The sequence below is a fragment of the Eptesicus fuscus genome, chromosome 2, assembly GCF_027574615.1.
Source record: "Eptesicus fuscus isolate TK198812 chromosome 2, DD_ASM_mEF_20220401, whole genome shotgun sequence".
Taxonomy (NCBI): domain Eukaryota; kingdom Metazoa; phylum Chordata; class Mammalia; order Chiroptera; family Vespertilionidae; genus Eptesicus; species Eptesicus fuscus.
The window spans coordinates 38,513,682-38,537,056 of NC_072474.1; the positions used below are offsets into that span (position 1 = coordinate 38,513,682).

A 23,375-nucleotide genomic window follows, 5' to 3' on the forward strand; every position below is an offset into this window, starting at 1 on the left:
TAGAAGAATGATGGTTGCCGAGAACTGGGGGAGGAGCATGGGGAATATTATTTAATGGGGATAGAGAAGAGCAAAAAGTTCAGGAGATGCATGATGGTGATGGTTACACAACAATGTGAATGTATTTAAATCTACAGAATTGTACACTTGAAAGTAGTAGAGATGAACTATGTTATATATAGGGTGTCCCCCCCCCCAAAAAAAAAAAACAACCCGTACACACGCTTTGAATAATTATAAAGGCAGTGTTTATTAAAATACATTTAATTTTCAAAATTGAGCTATCAGCTGTTACAGTGTGTATATTTTACCACAATAAAAATGTCAGCTGTTACAGTGTGTATATTTTACCACAATAAAAATGTCAGTTGTCTCCCTTACCTGTAACTTGGTTATACTAATACCCTTAGTATTTTAAAAAACTTTTTTTGTAGTATTGCCTGCAGATTCTCGAAGTTCCCTTATAATTAAAAAATAAACTACATCTGTTCAGCTAAGAAGTTTATAGGAATATGGGGGGAGGAGAGCACAGTTTGATAGAATAAAATATGTAAAGGAATTTTGTTGTATGAGGGGGACTACTTTTCTAAGTTATTCTTTGAAAATTATTTATGTGGTGGTGACGTGGCCAAGATGTTGGAGGGGGAGATGGCTGCACCATCAGGCTGGCCGGGGGTGGGGGCCAGAGAAGAGTTCGAGATCTTGGACCTGAGCCCACGGGCTGGAGGTCCTGCAGTGTAGGGAGGCGGGGGCAGGGGCGGGCGGCCCAGGAGGGCTGGTGGGTGCCCATCCTGACCCTGGCACACAGGACCACAGCAGGCGCACAGAAGAAAGCAAGACAGCAGTGTCTTGCACAAAAGCCATGAACAAAAATATCAGCATTGTGGGCAGTAAGAAATACAAATACTTAACCAAGCAGACCCACAGATTTGCAAGTGCAATGAGCAGCCATGCCAAACTCGATGGCTGATGACAGAATGGACCCCATGTTCACAACCTGTGAAAGAGGGATGCAGAGCAGAAAGTGACATGTACCCAACAACTGAGCCCTGGAGCCCTGATTAGGACCCCAGAGGGACTGTGTTGGGCTCTCACAGGCCTCTGCCCAGTGCTGCAAGGGCCAGGACTCCATGACCCTGTGGGAGGCAGGAGTGTGGTCAGAGTGCACAGTCAAGTGTGGCAAAGGTGTGGGTCCCTGGACAGCAAGGTGTACCACTAACACTAGAAACAAAAGCGTCCTCTCCACCACACCCAGAGAGACTGGGGGCTGTGGATTACTCGAAATGCTACCTGCGGTGAATGGGTGACTGCTCTAAGCCCACCATAGGAAATTGAATTTTTTTTTGTTTCAAAAAATTGTTCCCAATACTAACAGACACACTGGGGTCAAAGTCCCTCTTAGGAGCTTAGCTGGCCCCGCCCCCTCCACAGCGTCCCTATGGAAACGTGGCTAGGGGAGATGCCTGCATTCCACACTCCACATTCCACCTTTCCAGCTGTGAAAGAGGAAGGTTCCAGCTCTATCCAGCTGGAGAAGGAAGGGAAGGGATGAGGAAGCAGCATCCGGTGCTACACTGGCGTGGGAGCCTACCGGAAACTGTGGTGAGGATCTGGCATCGCGGGGAACGGAACTTCAATGTAATGGAAATGAACCAGGGGACACGGAGGCCCCGAATCCTGAAACTGCCTGAAATACTGAGATCCCGGAAGCTGAAGCCGGGCTCCAATGGCAAGAGAAAAACCATTCAGTTTTCCCTGAACGCCAGTGAAGAGGAAGCCACAGCCCCCAGGAACCAGGATGTCAGTGCTGCCCGCTCCAGGACCACAATGCTGCTGAGGGCCAAAGCGCCAACGAGGGCCTCCTTGACGCAGGGAGAGGCCATCAGGACCGCCCTGCTGAGGTCGGCCACGCCCACTCGGGCCCAGGCGCCAATTCCGCTCAAGACCGACCCAGTCAGTATCCAGGTGAGCTGGGACCCACGGGGGTTCTGGACAATGGACACTAGTACTAAGCTCAGACCCCAGGAACCAGGAATACTTCCCACAAGGGAGGACTCCAGTAGTCCCCCTCCATCATATTTTCGTTTGGTAAATGATTTTTTGAAGCCAGAGAAACCAACAAAGGCAGCAATGGGGCTTATAAAAAAGACAGTGGAAGTGATGAAGTTAGACCACCAAATAAGAGAAACTAAAATCCAGCAAAAGATGGTAATGGAGGAAGCTGCATTCCTACTCAATGAAAAGTTACCTGTCCAGGCTGGCACTACAGTCATGCTAGCAAACATGACTAACAAAGCTAAGGAGTACAGAAAGGAAATTGAAAATCAGTGGCACAACTATGCACAAGAAAGTGGTGAGATCTTACCAACAAAACAAGAATTAGCCTCCAAACATGCAAAACAAACTTCAGAGCTTAAAACAACACAGCTCTTGGGGAAGGAAAAGCTGGAATACAATTTGAAGCAGCAGTTGGAGGCAATGAGGGACATATCACAGGTAAGGAAGAAACAGCAGAAAGAATTACAGATTTTACAGGAGAAGCTAAAGAAAGCCCGAGCTAAGACAGCTGCGAAGGCTCAGGCCCGGTACCTCCAGGAAAAAGCATTACTGGAGAAGCAACTGAATGAACCAGCCGCGGTCATGTTGGGAAAGAGAGAAGAAAAGGAACTAAAAAGGAAGGTCCAGGCCTTAGAAGTGGCAGCAGAGAGGCGTGCTTCTGAGTTGCACCAACTCCAAACAGAGGAGGAGGAATCACACCAGGAGTTAGGACAGCAGCCCCAGCAGCCCCAGCAGTCCCAGGTGGAAAAGACCCCCCAGAGCTGGTTAAAGCTTCAGAAGCAGCATCTGCAGAAACATTGGTCTACGAAGCGCCTACCAGAGAGGCAAGAACCGCACCATGTTGCTCCAGCACCACCACAGGTTGCTCCAGAACCACCACAGGTTACTCCAGGACCACCGCAGGTTGCTCCAAGGAACAGAAGAAGAAGTTCTTCCACCGCCACCGAATCCACTCAGTCCACATTAGTTTCGAAACTGTCACAGATTCAGTAAGGACTGGAGCAAGTATTCCTAGGTGCTGCATACACCTGGTTAAGAAGGTTTTTAGACTCATTGTCACTGTAAAATATCCATGAGGTGTTAGTGTGAAGGACTAGGTGCTTTTTTACAGCTGAACTGCTAGATATTTGTGCTATCAGCTTCCCTTAATTAGGATTTTCTTTAATTAGCTCTGGTTAGTAAACAGGATGTTTCTCAAGTCTTCAGATAACCTAACACCATTTGCCAAACACTCATACATGAAAAGAAGTTGAAGAAACCACCTTGAGGAAATGAAAGGAAAACAGTTGTGTGATTTATGTCATCTAGCTGAAGCAGATTTCTTTAGAAAGCACGTTTAAGGATAGCATCTCAGATTGACTTTGTATTGTGCTTTCTGCTCTTTAACCAACCAACATCAGTTTACCCTCATTTCCTTTTGGCCAATTCAACACAAAGGCAAAATGTTTTTAAATATTTTTAAAAGAAATTTGTGCCAATGACCAGGTAGCCCCTTCTGTAGTTTGCTCACGAGTGACAAAGTGTTCTTATAACATCAAGATCAATCAATGCTAGGCAGATGACCTTTTATCTCAGGCAGCCCTTACAGTTTTAACTTTCAGTAAATTGAAAAGGGAAGTTAGAGGGGACGTATATTACCTCAACTCTTTTGAAGTATTTTTCTGTGAAGAAATACCTTTACAATTAATAAGGTGGCAGAATGCCTCTGCTTGTTTTGTCTGTTTGATTTTAAAGTATCAAAAGAAAAATTTTAAATGTTTGGATGACTTTTTAGTCTTGTGCCATCTCTTTCTGTAGCAACACCCTAAATTCTAAGATGACAACATTACTTAATGTTAACTATAGTAAGTACTCTAGTTTCAGGTCCCCTATTACATTGTCATACTGTGTGCACTTAATAGTGCATGAAATACCTTTTGTAATTAACATGTGCCATATATTTATGCTTATTTAATAGAACTGGGAACAGTATTTTAAATTAGTATAGACTTTAGGGTAATTTTTTTACATTTATGACATATTGATGGTTAGACCAGTGATTTGTTTGAATGTTGAGTTCTAGTACAGAAATATAATCCTATATGTCAACAATGCTTCTCTATGGGGAAATATAATCAACTGAATGTTTTCTGGAAATTGTCAGTAATGAAAAACTTCAAAATAACTTTCTTGAACTTTATTTATGTGTAAAATGAATTCCTTTAAATTGCATTACAAGAAGGACTCTCCGTCAGTGTGCCTTTAACTTATAGCTTTAACCATTTTTCTGTTAAATATTCTTTAATAAATATTTTGTTATTAAAAAATTAAAGCCTACTTGGATTTCAAATTGTATTTATGTGGCTAATATCTGGCATGTGTGTATAAATATTTATTAAATAAGCATACAGGAGCAAAGTATTCAATAATAACCTATTGCAGTAAGCAGGATTCTTAGAAAATCATTTTTGGATGAACATTCAATCCTTAGCATAAAAATTATAGGTACTTTTCATGTGGATGATCCTATTAATGCAGTTTGGGGAGTACCTTCTTGGGCTTTGAAAGGGGCATTGAAGTACCTAAGCTGAATAGGTTTCAGGATGTTGTAGGAGGAGCTGTGGAAGATACAAGACTTACCACAAGAGAAGCCTGTCTTTAAGGAGCTTGCAGTCTTAAAAAACACACACAAAAAAACAAACAGTCATATTGATCATTAGCTTTTCTATAAATTGAAAATGGATACAGGTCCCCAAAAGAGATAGTGATTGATACACCTGTGAACTGTTTGGGAAGAAGAGAGAGATATCTTTCATTTGGGATCTGAGAAGTTTTTTTGGTGAAAAAAAGTAAGGCCGTGAGCTCCAAGGAAGAGCATGTGAAAGAGCTGGGGGTGGGGGAACAGAATGTGTTGTGCCGAAGAAGACAATCCAGGCACGCACACAGTAGGGCTGAGTGTGGGAACAAGGTGGAATCAGCTTAACAAAATTTAAATCTTAGCAAACGCTAGGATGGGCTACCACCTCTTGCTTTATTGATGTCTATTCTGAGTCTGTGGATAATTAGGTTCAATGAAATTTCAAAGGAATACATAGAGAATCAAATTAATGGAAACCGTGTGGGTTTATGATATCTTTGGAATCACTGGGAAGAGACCACAAAGAGGGCTTGTGACTGATCAGATATTAAAGGAAAACAATGAGAATGATGAAAGTACAAACTTACCTTCCTTAAAAAAAATTGAAAAAATATATCATTTTTTTAATTCTAAAAGAGCCTTTTGGTATTGACCCTTTTCTGTCCATTATTTTAATATGATTGAGAGCTTATAATGTACAGTTTTATATCCTTTTATTTTACATTAATACATTTCTTCTTATCTTAACACAACTCTGCAAGGTTATATAAATGGCATTATCAGCATAACTTTTAGTGATAGAGCAGGGGATTTTAAATCCTAGATCATGTTGACCTTCCTTTGAGCAGAGCTGGGATGGCAGCTAAACTCAAATCTCGGAAACGTAATTGCTGCAGAGTCCAGCTCAGAAGGGTGGCAACTTCTTTCTCTGTTCTCTGCTCATGATGACGACTCCCACCTGCAGAACAGGTAGATTTTAGGGAGAACAAGTCAGTGTGTAACGGGTCCCTTATGAATGGGTGAGATCATTCGTTTCAGATGGAACTTCAGCGTGTTCTGCTTTTTTATTGCAGTTTGATCAGCTTCCTTAAACATTTTAATCTGCGTCAGGGAAAGAAGTCATGCGGCAATGGTAGCCTGGAAGATTTGCAAACATTTAATAGAATATTCTTGCTTCGCCAGATCCAGATCTAAAGACAGATCAACTCTCAGCCTTGCAGCTGAGGGCAGAACACCGGAGGCTGATGCACACCTCAGATAGATTTTTAAAATAATTGGTTGTGCTTTGTGTGCATAGACATACATTCCTCCTTGAAAATCCTCTTGCTGGTAGCCTGCTAAGACAAAGGATTACTAATTAATTAATTATTTCACAGGATTTCTCAAAATTCTCTTAGTAGTGCAGATAGTTTTATTAGCCTTTTAGTTTTTTGTCTCTCATTTAGATGATTTTAGTAAACCTCAGGAATTTCATAGAGAAAGAAAATGTTCCCAAACTTAATTTTGTTCCCACCGGCTATCCTGTGTTACTAAATTGCGAACATGGTCAAATTTAAGATACAGCTTTATCGGTTTGCAGCTGCATCTGAATCCTTTTATGTGGCCCTGTCTCTAGATATTAAAATAGAGTGTTTTATACAACTGTTTATGAAAAAACTACTAACTTCTAGTTAGGACATTTTTTAAAGAAAAAATTATTTAAGTTTTGGAGTATGCTAGTGCAAAAATGATATGCATGTGCTCAGTCATGGGATATATGTGCTTTGAAAACACACCAGACTTATAAGGAAGAATATCGCCGATGCTACGGCAGCATGTGAGAGGGACTCATGTTAAAACAAAGCAAAGTCCTGGAGAGCATAGTGGAGAATCCAGAAACAGGAATTGGTCTGTTACAACTTGAGATCCTAAAGCAGGCTTCTAATGCAAGAGGCTAGGATAGGCTACTCCAGAAGGAGCATTGGGGTGGCTGGAGGGCAAGTTAAGTCTAAGTTCAATTAGCTACACTGCAGACACTAGGATGAGCTCCAGATGAATTTAAATCAGATGAAATATTTTTAAATGATAGGTGGTAAAGGAAAAGTTTGACAAATTTACAAAAAACATTAAATGCACCAATAAAAATAAAGCAATTATCTCAAGAAGTCTTTGTACCAAATATAAGAGTAAACACTATCAAATATGTTTAGGGGTATTGTCAAAACACTAACAAGTAAGTAGGCAAGGGAAATGAAAAGCAGTTCGTCTGAGGACATGGACTTATAAGCTATCCCATGGAAAACGGCTTATCACTAAGATACTCTAAGGCAGTGGTTCTCAACCTTTTTAATGCCGAGACCCTTTAATACAGTTCCTCATGTTGTGGTGACCCCCAACCATAAAATTATTTTCGTTGCTACTTCATAACTGTATTTTTGCTACTGTTATGAATCGTAATGTAAATATCTGTGTTTTCCGATGGTCTTAGGCTCTACAGCAGCGGTTCTCAACCTGTGTTCGCGACCCACAGGTTAAGAACCGCTAGCAGGGTCGCCCCTGTTCTAAGGACTATAAGAAAACATATTGCAGTCATACTATCCATTATTTGGTTATTTGGATGGTAATTTAAATTAACCTGGCTTTTAGAACATTTACCACAAAGCTAAGATATAGGTTCTAGTGTTCTCATTTTTCAGATGAGACAACTAAGGCTTAGAGGAGCTAAAATTGTGCCGAGATCCCAGAGCTAAACCTGATCCTGGTCTGAATAGAGTCCCAGTGGGGGTCCAGCTGCCAGCCCAGCACACTGGTGAGGAAGCACCCGCGTTCAGCTGTGATTGTGAAGACTCCGAGGAGTTTTTCATAAAGCCAGGGGAAAACAGAACAGTGTGTGCACTATAGTTTCTTCCACGTAAAAATATGTCAACATGGAAGATGAGTTTAAAAAATGATAGTTGTATTCTGGTACAGTATTATAGATGACTTGGTAATATGTGTTTCACATGAATTAAAGGATAAGTATATAATTCTTAGTAAAATGTGTCTGCCTAAAATGCATTTTTAAGTATGGCACCTAGTTTTTGTTCCAGCATTTGTTCTTAATGGGAACGTGAACCCCAGTGTCTGTGGCGGGTTGCATCCTTTCATGATATCTTCAAAGCCATTTTAACAGTAAGTCCTTCCTCTCCCCCCTCCCCCCCCCCCGTGTCTGTCCAGGTGGCGCTAGTGTTCCCCAACAACGACCCTGCTGCATCCATGGTGGCCTTCTACGGTTGCCTGCTGGCTGAGGTCGTTCCTGTGCCCATAGAAGTACCACTCACGAGAAAGGTAAGGCACGCGTTGTTTCATTAAAGCCTGCTAATGGGAATGGCAGGCTCGGCTACACTGGAACATTCTCATGAGGTCAGAATGTGCTTTTCATCTCAGCAGGGTGTGGATCAAGAGGCACGAGAGGTTTTCCTTGTTTCTAAGGCTGTCAGGTTTTTAGCAGTTAGCTCAGTGAAGGGGACAGTAACCTCACACACTGCTCAGCTGCACGGGTTAGCAGGAACTGTGTCTCTGAGGCAGAGCTTCTGTGCATTGTAACACCACTGAGCCGAGTAATTGGTTAATAAAGCACGTTTCTGAGTGTCTTGTTCCTCAGCATCATTACACTGGAAATAGGGTAAACGACAGATTTTTTTTTTTATTTTGAGGGTTGGCAGTTGTTGCTTTCATTCAGATGTTTGGACATTATCAAGTCCCAGGTTCAGCTACAGTTTATGAGATCTTATTCCATAATTAGAATAAGTAGCTAATCTCTCTTATAATGATAGTGTCCAGTATAAGAAGGAACGTTGTGCTGTCCTGCACACTGGTGTATGTTTTTTCGTCCATGTGAATGACTTGCTCTCCATACTCCAGAGCTATGGTAACTGGAGGGAGAAAGATAAAGGGAGGAAACCCAACAGGGTTGACAGATGGTCTGATGTTGTCCAAGGAGTCACAGCTGGCAGCCATGGAGTGGTCCCCTCTGACACTCAGGCTCTGTGACTTCAGAACATGACGTTTGTTGTCTTAGAGGACTTCTCTTCATTTTAAATAAAAGAAACATTGGCTCAGGTACAGCTGAGAAGAGGGTAGGACGTACACATGAGCATAGGTGATGACATGTTCTGTTCCCACTGGACTCGTCTTAAAATAATGGGCCTAATGTGAACCAAATTTTCTGAATCCTGAATGTTGCTTATTGAACCTGACTGAACAGTTTAGTCCCATGTACCTTTATTTATCCTCTGTTCTAATTCTTGGGGTCAGTGTTCCTGCGATGCTTGACATGGAGAGGAGTGGCCATATGTCTGTGCCAGGACAGGCCTCGAGTGGTCACAGCAGATCTGGAAAAGCCTGCCACCAGTACCCTCTCGAGGTGGCTGAGCTGGTCTGGTAAGGCCAGCTATCAGCACAAATCTGTCGGCTGGTGATTTAGGCTGAGCCAGAATTTCTCCTTCGTGGACACAGGCTCTGCCACAGGCATGTGAGTTTGACAGGAAAATAGCAAGGCCTTCAGTCTGGGGGTCAAATGTGAATATTCTAAGTAGGATAGGCTCTGTGGGCCGCAGGAGTCAGCCGACCAGGGCCAGCCACTCAACATTTCACTTCCTCCCCTTGGAATTCTAACACACCAGCCTTTTGTTTGCCTTAGTAAAGGTTTTCAAATACCCCATTAAAATGAAATATCTGAGGAAGGGGTAACATCAATGACTCGTCACATTTTTACAACCTCCTATGATCAGTCCCAGAATCTCTTTCTCAGGAAATCAGAAGTAGTAAGGAGACCATGAGAACCAAGCCTTGTTGGGAGGGACATGGGCTGCCCAGGGCAACCATCAGCCAGCCAAAGTATAAGTGCATGAATGGATGTCACCCACACGGGGGTCTGCACGCGCGTGTGCGTGCGTGTGTGTGTGTGTGTGTGTGTGTGTGTTTGGGCTGAGACTGGATTTGCCAAACGTTGGTAGTTATTGGAGCTGGATGAATAGGTTCATGGGCTTTCTTTTTCCTTTTCTCTATATTTGTATGTATGCTTGGAAGTTTCCATTATAAATAAAAAGTTAGAAACTAATTAGAAAAAATATGCATATATATTATTGACAAGTTCATCTTAGTTTTGATAAGTAAAATGTCTTGTGTCCAATTTCTTTGCTCCACGTGGTTCCATGGCCATGGATCATCTTAAAGCACATGGGTCTGCAGCATTTTGTGTTGACTCAGCCTTGTGTCCATCTCTCCATCATGTCTTTTATTGTTGTCTTTTTCACTTCCTGAGAGCTAACCAGCCATTAGTTGGCGATTTGGGTGGGCAAGAATGGAATTGAATAAACTAACTGTAACTAGTTGTTGTGGGCCACAAATAAAAATGAATTCAAGAGAGAGGCTTACCATGAACTTACCTCTTCTTTATTAGAGAGAGAATCCTTTCTATGGGTGTGATTGATGGTTGCTGGTGAGGAGACTGAGATGGGACCGGGATAGATGATGGTCAAGTGACATGTCCACGTGGCCTGTCTGATGCTTGGGGAGTTACTTGTCAGAGAGGCAGTGGTGAGGCGAGACTTCTAGGAAGTGACATAATTAGTCAACTCTCTACATATTGGAGAAAAATTGAAAGCGAGAGGAAGGTTTGAATTCAGGTGAGGTCCATTTTTTTCCTTGGCAACTAAAGAATCATTACTGAGGTTTTGTGATGGGAGAGCTGACCATCCTTGACAGCATGGCTCTTCAGAGGAAGGGCCCTAGCCAAGTGGTTGCCCACAGACCAGACTACCTTCACTCCCAGGGAAAAGGCGCAGAGAACAAGTCACGGCAGGAGGGCACACTGGGAGGGGTATCATCACATTCTTCCTGAGTCTGCTGATGGCACATCAGGCCAGGAGGCAGGTTTACAAGGCTCGGTGTGAGAGTACCATGTGGCGGCAGCGCAGGGCACGTCCAACCTTCTTGTCCTTGTCCTCAGAGTCCAGGTAGAGACACAGCTTTGACATTGTGTGTTGAGTGTCTCTACATGCGAGGCTCTGCTCTAGGCTCTGAGTTCAAGCGTGTGTTTGTTCAGGGGTCTTGGTGCATGAAGGAGATGCCCAGGCTGCCCTGAGAGCCGGTGATGGGGTCTCATCTCAGTACACTGGGGTGCGGCTGGCAGAGCTGTTCTGTGAAGTTGACATTTGATCGGAGCTCTCAGTAGGAATTGCCCAGATGACAAGGACAAGAAGGTCCTTCCAACAAAGAGGGAGCAGACATGAAGTCTGAATTTTGTGCTGAACTGTGGCATCCTGATCCCAGTTACTCCTTCCCACGTGGTCTCTCGTCGCTTCTTCTGTATTTTAGGTGTCTTTTCATGTTTGTGAATTCATTATTTTTAAAATCAAATCATGAGCAGATGTTGGAAAGACAGGGTTCAGGGGACATCATGCCTCCTCTGGGAGTGCCAGGATCAGCATGTTTGCCCTCGGCATAGGCACCAGCCCTTGGCAGGTCAGGGCAGGTACCTGCTGGCATGCTCGCTCCCAGTCCCCCTTGCTGTAGACAGAGTAGCAAACTCACACTCACAAAGGAACGCCTTCCTGCTACTGATTCTGATCTTGGAATCTGCCTCCCCTCCCTGCTGTGAGATCATGGTTTTTGGCGATGGGATATCCAAATTCACATTGAAGTGACTGGTTATAATTGTGCTTGAAATAGCATTGCTTGAAGGAAACGTACTGTGAGCACCCCCGAAATGGACCGTCACTGTCCCCGGGGGCCAAACGTGTCCCCTCTCAGTGCTGCACAGGTGTCAGGGGTTGTCTGTGCACAATCCCATGGAGAGAGATGTGCTTTTCCCTGGGGGGTTACATCTACAATAAGAAAAGTAGAAACTGTTCACTTGAAAGACTACAGTTTTAAGATGTCAACTCTGTTGATTTTACTCGGGAGAAAACACCACATGGTCTCACATTTTTCTTAGCGAGGCGCAGACAGGCAGCGTGACAGGTAGCCAGGCGTCTGGCCCACTGACAGGCTTGCTGGTTGTCCGGGGGTTCAGGCAGAGTCCAGTGGGAATGAACAGAGGTGATGGCTCACCACAGTCCTGCAGTTTTGGCTCTAGCAATGCAGCTCCTGCACAGTGTGAGTCACAGCTGGTGTGGCAGGTGGGAGGAAAGAACTCCAAGTGACCCGACTTCTCACAGGGCAGCTGACACAATAAGCAACAAAACCCACACAGCTGGCGGTTCCTTTGGCCGCCCCACCAGCAGCAGCTGCTCAGACGCCATGTTCCTCCGTCGGTGCTGGTCATTCGGAGGCTCCCAGGGCTCAGTGTCACCAGAGTCGATGTCATACATGTCTAATGCATGTTCTTATTTATTGAGACAGTGGTGCTCGTGGTGGGGAAAGGTGACCAGGTCTCCATTTCTTTGGTAGATGTAATCAAATATGGCAGAGCCCTTTGCTCTGAGTGCTTAAAATCAGGCAGTCGGTAATTATTCAGTATAAGACATTTTCTTGGACACTTTCTGTTCCCCCCAATACTCATGCCCTACAGTCGTGGTCCACAGAACTGAGGGTCGTTAATGCCAGCCCCACGTTGAGTACTTACTTGTGCTCTCCTGGTTTATCGCTCACAGCAGACGTGTGAGATGGCTCTGCCTTTCGCCCCATGGTGCAGATGAGGAAAGCGAGGCCATGCAGGCGAGCTACCCCATTCAAAGCCACGCAGCTAGCAAGCAGCAGCCTGGGCTCTAACCCCTGTTCTGCAGAGCCCAGTCTGTGCCAAAACCGTGGGTTGCCCAGGGAGGTTCGTTCCATCCCAGAACCCAGGGTGAGGCCTTGTTTTGCCAGGAGTGCCACTGTCATCTCGTCTCCGTGCCTCTTCTGTCGCCCTCTCCCAGGACGCAGGAAGCCAGCAGATCGGCTTCCTGCTTGGCAGCTGTGGGGTTACTGTTGCCTTGACCAGCGACGCCTGCCACAAAGGACTGCCGAAGAGCCCGACGGGGGAGATCCCGCAGTTCAAAGGTAAGACAGTGCTGAGTGCCGTGTTGGGAGGCGAGCTCTTCACTGGGAAAGATGGTACAACATGGAATCAGTTCCAGAGTATACGATTTCCACACGCACATGTCTCAGGCAACACATCACGTGTTCTCAGCCTCCCCTGTGGCATGATTGACTGGCAGTGGCTTTTGCACTGTGGTTATGGTCCTTGACTTGACAGAAACACCAGAGGTTCCCCTAGCATGTGGTGGTGTGAAGCATAGCCATGAATGGGGAGATGATGCCACACGCTTTTCTGGGAAACGCTCACCTAAAAAGAATTTGTCCTTTATTTCCAAGGTTGGCCAAAGCTATTATGGTTTGTCACAGAGTCAAAACATCTCTCTAAACCTCCTCGAGACTGGTTCCCACACATCAAAGATGCAAATAACGACACCGCATATATCGAGGTAAGTCACTGGGCGTGGGGCTTCGGGACTGAGTCCCCGCGGTTCCCATAGTTACACAGCTCCAGGATCAGGACCTGCAGCCTCTTCCTTACCCAGAAGAGCTGATGGATGTGGATCCTGCTTTGTTCTTTGGTCCCACTCATCCCCACGTTGTCATCTCGTTTCAGTATAAAACATGCAAGGATGGAAGCGTGCTCGGGGTGACCGTGACAAGGATTGCACTGCTGACCCATTGCCAGGCTCTGACACAGGCGTGTGGCTACACAGAAGGTATTGGGGGGGAGCCCTCTGGGACCCTCCCTGCAGGACCCTGACTCCAGACCTTGGCCTGTGAGATGCGTGTTGACCAGTCAAGAGACTGTGTTGTTCCCACTAGTAACCATAAGAGACGCGTTAAGTTTGCGCCTAACTCAAGTGCAGGTTAACTTGGGTTAGGCAGTGTCTCAGCTCTGGCTGCCATACAAATGCCACATCCTGGGGCTCGAACAGCAGACGTTTGTTTGTCACAGTGCTGGCTGGAAGTCTGAGATGAGGGCGCTGTCGGGGTTGGTTCCTGATGGTGAGCACCTGTCTTGCAGGCAACACCATCTCTGTGTCCTCACATGGCCTTTTCTCTGTGCACGTGGAGGGAGCGAGAGATGTGGTGTCTCTTCCTCTTCTCACAAGGACACCGGCCTTATTGGATTAGGTTCTACCCTTTGACCCTTAGAGGTCCCATCTCCAAATTCAGTCACTCTGGGGTTAGGGCTTCCTCCTATGAACTTGAGGGGACCCTACTAAGGCCGTAACAGATCATTAATACCAAATGTATTCGTCTCTGTCTGCACTTCAGAATCTCTCTGAAAGCATTAAAAACGTCCCATGTTCGGCTCACCCCTACCAACTGAATCGAGTTTCTGTGTGTGGGTTCGATGAGCTCCAGGGGTGGGCTACGCAGTTGAGACCAGTTGTTTTTATGATGTACCAGACGGGATGGTCATGGAGGCAAGAGGTAGGGTAACCAGAGGAAACTGGTATCAGTCCTGACCTGGGATCCTAGAAGGTCAGACCAGATACCAGTTAACCCTCTGGCTGGAGCCTCTGTGACAGGGCCCTGTGGTGGGCATGTGCCCGAGGAGGCTGGTGGCATTGTTGCTCCACTCTAACCTGAAATGCTTTACTTTTTCTGTTTTTCTTGTTCTGTTTCTCTCTCCAGCCTCGCCGCCCCCCCCCCCCCCCCCCCCCCCCCCCCCCCCACACACACACACACACACACTTCCTTCTGGTAGTCTCCCTTTTAAAAAACAATTCACTTAGCTCGTGAGATGTTCTGATTTTTGTCCCTGAACTAGTTTCCAGGACATTTTCACACATTGTCTCTAATTATTACCAGCCTACTCACCAGCGTTTTCCATTTTAATTTCAACATTCCTTACAACCTCCTGACCCATTTCCTTGCCCTAAGCAGAGGTCCAAGGTTGTCACTCTTGTGGGGTTGGAGAGAGGAAATAATATATTGATATATTTGCTCCTTAATTCTCGATTTTAAAAATACATGTATAACATGGAATAGAGACTGTTTCCTTTGAGCATGTTTATATTGAAAGCCCCTCGGCCAATCCTTTCTGAAACAGGGTCAGACACAGAGTGAGGAACCTTTGGCAAGCATCTCCAGAGCAAATACTTAGAAATGGAAGACAGGGCATCAGTCAGTGCCTGGGGCTCAGCACTGGGCGGCCTTGGGCAGAGGTGTAGGCAGCTGGGCCCCCTGCCCTGGCCAGTAGACAGATGTGACTTCAAGAGGGATGTTCATGGTGTCGCAGGCAGCTGGCTCTCCAGCTTGGCTTCCATGTTCCATGTAGTAGTTGTTCAACCATATCTTTTTAGCTCCTTTTTCTTACTCCCGTCTTTAAAAAGCCCCCCATAACTCTTGACTGCTCCCCCATCCTACCCTTCCAAAGCCTCTGCCTCCTTTATCACCCAGCCCCACCCCTGAGGCTTCTTTGGTGCAGCATATGGTGTTTGCTGGAAACTGCCTGGTCCTCCGGATTTCCTGGGAGAACACGTGATGGAAATGAAAAAAAATCCTTTTTAAGAAAGAAAAAAGGCAGGGAAGGGGGAAATCTGTATATAAAAAGGGAAGGAATAAGGTGCTTTAAGTGATGGTGTGAGGAGCTATTGCTGTAAACGTGCATATTAGAATACTGTCTAGAAACAGTTTCCTGGCAGGCTAGCCTTTTTAAAAATGGGTTTGCAAGCTGCAGACTTTCTGCAAAGATACTGTGAAATGATCGTGTTCCAACATCCGTTGCTACCCCTGATGGGACGCTGGGTTTTCTTTGCCCTTTGTTCTGTACTGTTTTTCATAAGTAAGAATCTTTCTACCCTTTTTATTTGCACAGCTGAAACAATTGTGAATGTGTTGGATTTCAAGAAGGATGTTGGGCTCTGGCATGGAATCCTAACAGTAAGTGTGAAGCTGGGCCCTGCTGTGTCCTCGTTACATTTGAATGTCCTCATGTCAGAATTAGAGTTGGGATCTTTATACTTATCAGCTATAAGGAAATGTTCTTCCCAGTTATAAGGAAAAGTTGCCATTGTTAGGTGTCTTGAGTTGTCAGGTAAAGTAACTTCCAAGAGCCTGGCAAACCCACTGGGTCTCTGCAGCCGCTTGCTTGAGTCACTGAACCACATACTGAGGCTCCAGTCTTTCTCGGGATCTCCTTCCCCACGGTCAGCACTTACGATTACACAGCATTGTTATCGGTGACTTTTGTTTGGGCCACTTGCCCGTACATCTGATTTGGCTACGACATTCTAGTTATTTTTCTTTCTATGAGTCTGTTTATAACTCTTGAGGTGATTTCCTGTTTCATTATACTATGAGGAAACTCCTTTATAGACCTCCCCTTGAGGAAAATTCAGCACGCATCGTAGAGAACGTGTCTCTTTATTGCTGCTGCTTCTTGATAAGTGATGGCAGTTCAAAGCTGTTGGCACATTTATAGAAACATAAAGCTTATTATTTAACTAGAGGCCTGGTGCACGAATTCGTGCATGGGTGGGGTCCCTCAGCCTGGCTGGTGATCGGGGATGATCAGGGCTGTCTCCCGCCCCGATCAGGGCCCGGGGCCAATTGGGGCAGCTGGTGGGGGGTGGGAGGGGTCGAGGGAGGTTGGTGGGCCGGCTGAGGGGAGGGGCCGCGGGAAGTTGGTCAGCCAGCTGCAGTAGCGCACTGACCACCAGGGGGGCAGCTCCTGTGTTAAGCGTCTGCCCCCTGGTGGTCAGTGCACATCATAGCAACCAGTCCACCAGTCATTTGGTCGCTTAGGCTTTTATATATAGATATATATGTTTGGCACTTAAAATGTGCAGCATAACTGCTTAGACCCTCACCGTGTCTGTTTCATATGTGGTCAATTTTTAATCACCCGTTTTTTCTTCTTAAGTTTCTTATGCTGAAACTTTATATCTTAAGTAGAAAAATCTAGTTCTTTTTGCATGTTTGATAGAAACATCAGTACAGAAAGGAGAATTTGTAGTTTCTTCATAAATCAGAATTTATTAGAACAAAAGCATTTAAGTATCACATAAGACAAAGTTTACAGCTCCAGATCAGCAGCATCTTTCTGCGATCAAGACAGTTCATTGCGTGACTCCCCAGGTGCCTCACTGCCCTGCTGCCCTTCCTTCTATAGCTTTGTGTCTCCAGGACAGTCGCCTGAGACAGAGAATCTTTTGTTGCCCGAGTCACTGGAACCTCCGTTTTCCTATTTGTCCAATGGGAATGATGGTGCTGTGTGAGACTAGTAGGCCTGATGTTGAGTGAGCACCTGTTTGATAATGTGACAGAACTGCTGTTATTGTGCCATCAGAGTTTCTCCTAACAATCTCAGTTTCGAGAGCCCTGCGACAGGTCTGGAGTAGGTCTTGTTGATAGTCTTCCACCTGCTTATTGTTGCTCTGGATTACTGCTCAGGAATCAGTGGTTTCTCCAACTCTGGCTGCCACCTTTTAGAGCAAGGCAGGTCTGGCTGGATAGCCACACACTCTTCTGTGGCATCTTCCATGTGAGGAAGAGCTCTCACCCCCAGCACGGAGTGGGGAGCAACTGCAGCGAGAGGGGCCAGCCGACTCACTTCTCCTGGGGAAGGTGTAGGTGGTCATTTTCCGTCTGAGCTTCCAGAATTAGGCCAGCGCTTTCCAGAGCGTCTGTGCCCTCTCTCTCCCCCTCCACCTGCAGGAGCAGAGAGAACCCTGATATGGCAGAGCCCACAGGGGTCTCTGGCTGGTGTTCCCCTTTTCTGAGTGCATTGGACTGAATGATGTCCAGCAGGTGTGTGAGGCCTACAGGTGTAAAGCATGTAGGGACTAACTTTTATTTTTTAATTTACTTTACCTTTTTTTTTTTTTCAGTTACAGTTGACATTTAATACTATTTTATGTTAGTGTGAAGTATACGTATAATGGTTAGACATTTATATATTATACAAAGTGATCTCCCCCCCCCCTCCCAGTAAGCCTGGTATTTTAAAAGTTAGTTTTGGTTACTTGTTTTAAAGAAATTGAATCCTTTAGGGCTCCTGATTACATTAGCAAGGCTACATGGCAAACTGAGGGTGATGCAGACACGTTCCACCGCTCCTTGACATTTCAGGGTAACATTTAATAAAGGAAATATATTTTTTTGAAAGAAAAGTTAGTATAATACACTAGAAAAAAATCAAGCTTCCAGACTATGAGAGGACCTTAAAAAATTATCATCCAACTAAAGGTTTTCTAAGAAGAGTATTTAGACTTAGATTCTTTAGCTGTATCAGGAAAAGCAGGAGCCAAGAGGACTGGATAGCCTTTGAGATAGTCACTTCTCGGGTTATTCTGAGGTGCACTGGGACCAGCCGCCCGCCCACGCTCAGCAGCCCTGGCATTGGGATGAGCCGCAGCCTGTCCTGTCGTGCCCCCATCCGGAGCCGGGTGTCTGTGGGTGGCCTCTCTGTCTCACCTGTGTCCTTGCCTTCAGAGCGTCATGAACATGATGCACGTGATCAGCATCCCATACTCACTGATGAAGGTGAACCCGCTCTCCTGGATTCAGAAGGTCTGCCAGTACAAAGGTACGTCCCAGGGTGGCCCCGTGGCGCGCCCCCTCCCCCCCCATTATCATGAGTCCTTCTTTTAACATCTCATGCTCTGGGTGCACATAGTCACTCCCTTTTCTTCTGCTTCTACTTCAGCAAAAGTGGCCTGTGTTAAGTCCAGGGACATGCACTGGGCGCTGGTAGCACACAGGGATCAAAGAGACATCAACCTCTCCTCTCTGCGGATGCTGATCGTGGCCGACGGCGCAAACCCCTGTAAGCACCGGCTGCTGCTCAGGCGAGGAAAGGCAGGCAGCAGGAGCCTCATCGCGAGGGTTCATTCTTTGCACTTTGATTTCTTATCCTAGTCTCTACCTTAATTAAGAAGTTGTCTCAAAATAATAACCAACAGAACTATGCACTGACTACAGGCACATGATGTGCCAGTGGAGAGCATGGAGCTTTCTGACGTGGCCCTGTGGCCTCCACTTCTCACTTCTGTAGACAATGTTGCTTTTTACCTAAAAATCCTTCTCTTTCTTTAGCTTGAAAATGTTATATAAGTCATAAGATTTTCTGAGGATTAAATGAAGTAATCCCTCTATACAGTTCCTCGGAATGTAATAAATTCTCAAATGTTAACTACTATTGTTTTATGGTCCATAGTAGTTTTATTGATCAGGAAATTAATTTGTCATTTTTAATGAAATTTCATTATCAAATCCTATATCAAAAAGTAGGTAAAGTTATAAGCAGTTTCACAGGATACTGTTAATACACCTTGAGAAATATTTCAGTCAGTAGCAATAAACCCCAGCTAGCTTTTTTTTGTGTGAGAGGAATATGTAAGCCAGAAGCAAAGTCGGGGAAAGTGAATTGAATGTAAGAAAGTTCTGACTACCTTTGTAAACCATGCGGTGTATATATCTGTAAATTAAAGCAGCATATACTTTCTTAAAGAATATCTGATATGCAAAAGTGAACTGGCAAACAATTTTTAGTACTAATTTTACAAATGATTCTTCCATTTACAAACTAACTCCATAAATTGTGAGCTATTTTTTTCTTTTTTAAAAATTTATCTTTATTGTTGAAAGTGTTACAGTTGTCCCCTCTTTTTTTCCCATTGACCCTCTCTACCCTGCACCCATTTCCAATTCCCTTCCCTTCCCCCAGGTCTTCACCAAACTATTGTCTGTGCCCATGGGCTATGCATATATGTGTATAAGTTATTTGGTTAATGTCTCCCCTCCCACCCACTCACCTCCAACTTCCCTCTGAACACACAGTTGATTTTACCCGTTACTCTGCAAAGCAACATGTCTTATATAGAGCAAGGTAAACTTGTTCTAGGAAATTATTTAGCTGATAGGTCCCTAGTAATTATACTCGGGTCTCATCATTCAAGTTAATTTGAAGTTTTCTTCTGTTAGTTAAGGCAGAGATTTTCAACTGGTGTGCCATAAGAATTTTAAAAATATGTTAACCTGACTATTTAGTCATGGGCACTGACCTCTTTTCCCATAGATTGTAAATTAAAAAATGTCAATAGCCAACACAACAATAGCCGTCCGGTGTAAATGAACCAAAATGATACTTTTTTTTGTTGTTGTCAGATGGGTAAAAAAATATATTTTTTGATGTGCCACAGAATTTTAGTAATTAGTTTATATGTACCATGAGATGAAAAAGGTTGAAAATTGCTGAGTTAAGATTAGATTTACCCACCCTTTAGAACATGCATATTGAAAATGGTAGAACAAGGCTCAAAAAAGTTAAGTTCTTCAGTCAATGTTTTGATACAGCACAGAAGTTGTGTAAGTTCTTGAGTTCCGTAAGTATGAGAAATTGCATTTAGTATCTTTGCCATGCTGCCTAATTCCACGTGTACCTAAACCCTAACTTCAAAAGCATTTTCTAGGATGGGATATTTTCAATCAATGGCATAGCTGCCGCTGCCTGATCGCCATTCCCTCTTCCACTCCAGGGTCTATTTCTTCCTGCGACGCATTTCTCAATGTCTTCCAAAGTAAAGGCCTGCGCCAGGAGGTCATCTGTCCCTGTGCCAGCTCGCCAGAGGCGCTCACTGTGGCCATTCGGAGGTACTGCACACACTTCACGTGGCCAGCCTGGGGAAGGTCGGACCACACCACCGGAGGGAGACCTGGGATCATAGCAGTTAACCTTAGTGAGGACGCTGGAATGGATTCTTTAAAATGTTTAGATTCAGTAGCCAGGGAAATAGCCCTCCTTCTGGCAAGTCACTGTCATTCCCGTGTGAGTGGAAACCCACTGGGGGCACACTGACCTCTTGTCCTTGCAGGTTGCTCACTTTTTCATTTGCTCACTCTAGACCCAGGTTTAATTGGGGGTGGAACAGAGTCAGTGTTGGGTGAAGTGGAATTTTTGTCACCTGTGCTGTTTCTTTTTTTAAAATATATTTTTATTTATTTCAGAGAGGAAGGGAGAAGAGGGAGAGAGAAACAGCAATGAAGAGAGAGAATCATTGATCGGCTGCCTCCTGCAAGCCCCCCAATGGGGATCGAGCCCACAACCCAGGCCTGTGCCCTTGACCAGAATCGAACCTGGGACCTTTCAGTTCGCAGGCTGACGCTCTATCCACTGAGCAAAACCGGCCAGGGCTGACATGCAGTTTCTGTGTCATCTTCATTTTTCTTCTCTCTCCAATATTACACATACTGCACTTTTAAAACACTGGTTTTCTGAGGTTTGGAGCCACTTGACGGTACATATGAGCTCTTGAGTCTGTGGTGGGTGTGGGTGGTGGGTGCTCTTGCCCAGCCTCATTGCTCGGTGCCCTGGGTCGTGGGTGTAGGTCACTGCAGCAGCACCACTGCCTTGAGCAGTGCTGGGGGGGGGGTGGGTGTGGGCCGGTGAAAGCTTGTCCTACCCACGATGAGCACTACCAGGAAGGCACACGATGGTGGTCAGCCCTCCGTTATCCACACTAACAGGAGAAAGAGCAGGGAGAGCATCCTCTAGGTATTGGCAGCTTGTACCATAACTGACTTTTCAGTGTCTTTGTGTTCTGTCTCAAGTTAGGCTTCATTTCCTGTCATACAGATATGCTCCCTTGTAAGAAGGGATGACAGAACTCTCAGGGCACAAAGCACATGAGTCTGCCCTTAATTACTGAAAGGTTGACTTCCTAAAAATACTCACTGGGAGAGTGGCCTTAAATGAGAAACCAGATGCTTTTAGGTGTTAATGTAAAATTAACCAGACCACCTGACAATTGGGATAAGAAATCTAAAATCTTTAAAGAATCAGAAGCAACTTTCAATTTTGACTGAGCCAAAAATGAAAAGTCTCTAACATTTAAATCAATGAGAACACATGGCACCATGAGCAGACTCCGATATTCCTTTTTAAAGGATGGCTCTGTCGCCCTAATCACAGGAGTATCCCCCAAACAACTCATTTCTATCTGATCTTGGAGTACAGAAAACTTCAGGGTTGTCGTAGCACATTTACCTCCACAATGTTCTTCACATGTTGTCCACATATTAGAATGTCTGTCGCATTTGAACCTAAGATGGGTTCCAGGGAGACTTGGGCATGAGTCCCAGCAGAGGCCCAGCCCTGCCATGTGATTCGGGGCCTCAGTTTTCTTCACTAAAAAATGGGGGCATTGGGCTCAGTGATCTCTTAATTTCCTTCCACCCATAAACTTTTAGGGTTCTATCTACAGTTCTGTGACATAGCACCATTGCCACAGATAATTCACTAAATGAATGATTCACACCTGTAGAAAAATCTTAGTAATGAAAGGCTAATATGCAAATGGTCGTTACCCACGATTAACTTCATCCCCTGCCCAGCTGGGCTTGACGGGGGATGTGAGGCTGCATCCCTTGCCCTGCGGGGCTTGATGGGGGTGGGGCCGGCTGGGTCTGGGTCTCACCCAATGAGGATGGGGCCAGCTGGGTCTGGGTTTCATGCAATTTCGAGGCACGCATGGGTGGGCAGGGATTTGACTCTGGGTCCTGCGGCACACCCAAGACTGACAGGAGGGAGATTTTCATATTCCCGTACTTTCCGGCATATAAGACGACTGGGCATATAAGATTTTCCTGGGTTAAAAAGTCGTTTTATACGCCAGAAAATATGGTATATTGGACTATATTGATGGGATTAGATATAATGGATTAGATATATTGGACTACCGTATTTTCCGGCATATAAGATCACTTTTTAACCCAGGAAAATCTTATACGCCCACTCGTCTTATACGCTGGAAAATACGGTATGTTTTACTAATTTTCCTTCATCTCTGACACTTCTATTATAGAGAAAGGTCAAATAGCAATATTAAAATATTTCCTCTAATTGATTCCCTTTTAATGTGCACGAATTTCATGCACCGGGCCACTAGTGCAGTTATAATGAAATGATTTACTTATTTGCCTTTTCCTAAAAAATGCATTCTCTGTGCCATTAAGATAAGCAGCCTGGATTATGCCAGAGTTAATTGGCAGAGGGAGAAGGGGTAAACAAATGATTTTAAATCATTTCTCTGTAAATCTTTAGCATTTAAAAAAGTATTTCTAAAAATTATGTCTTTAAGCAGATGAAAAAATTCGGTACCAAAAGTAGGCAAAGTAAGTGGCTGCTATTGACTGAGTATACCTCATGTGGCCCAGGAAGTGTTTCCCACACTGTCAGTGGAGCTCAGTCAGACGTCAGACAGACGTGGTTCATGTCAGAGTGCTCTTATATGGGCCCCCTCGTCCAAGCCACACCCTCATCTGTGGTTCAAACGCCTCCTTTTGTCACCTGCCCCTTGCAGGCTCTGTTCCCCTGGCGTGTGGTGACAGTCACTGCACTTACAGAGACAGTGACTTGACACACGTTGGCGGCGGTCTTGCTCTGAGCTGACCGGAGTGCACATTTGCATTAGCTTCGCACCCCCTGACCACAACCCTGGCGTCATCACACTTCTGAGCTCTGGTCTATTGTTTCCCAGGTGGCTGGTGGGAAAAGTCCGAATGGGGACAGGGCAGTGGATGCAATGACCACAACTCCTTGGGAGCCATCCCAGGTGTGGCACCCTCAGCCGGGATCTTTCCACTAATTTGCTTCACTGGCTGAGGACTCTCCAGATGGTCCCTCTGGGGAATAGTTGGTGACGTGTGACCCCTTTCGTGCTGCTCCTGCATAAAACAAGCAGGGGCCATAAAATGTACAGGATAC

At 45.1% G+C, this 23,375-nt stretch overlaps 1 protein-coding gene across 2 annotated transcripts in view; it reads left to right on the forward strand.

Annotated features, from left to right (window-relative positions):
• DIP2C (disco interacting protein 2 homolog C) overlaps positions 1-23,375 on the forward strand; it is a 385,891-nt gene that overhangs the window by 271,713 nt on the left and 90,803 nt on the right. For both annotated transcript variants that reach the window (XM_054726559.1, XM_054726564.1), the window contains 8 exons: positions 7,871-7,981; positions 12,556-12,679; positions 12,995-13,104; positions 13,272-13,374; positions 15,486-15,550; positions 18,104-18,197; positions 18,318-18,437; positions 20,149-20,263. In XM_054726559.1, the coding sequence (XP_054582534.1) occupies positions 7,871-7,981; positions 12,556-12,679; positions 12,995-13,104; positions 13,272-13,374; positions 15,486-15,550; positions 18,104-18,197; positions 18,318-18,437; positions 20,149-20,263 (842 nt within the window). The remainder of the gene's footprint in view (positions 1-7,870; positions 7,982-12,555; positions 12,680-12,994; positions 13,105-13,271; positions 13,375-15,485; positions 15,551-18,103; positions 18,198-18,317; positions 18,438-20,148; positions 20,264-23,375) is intronic.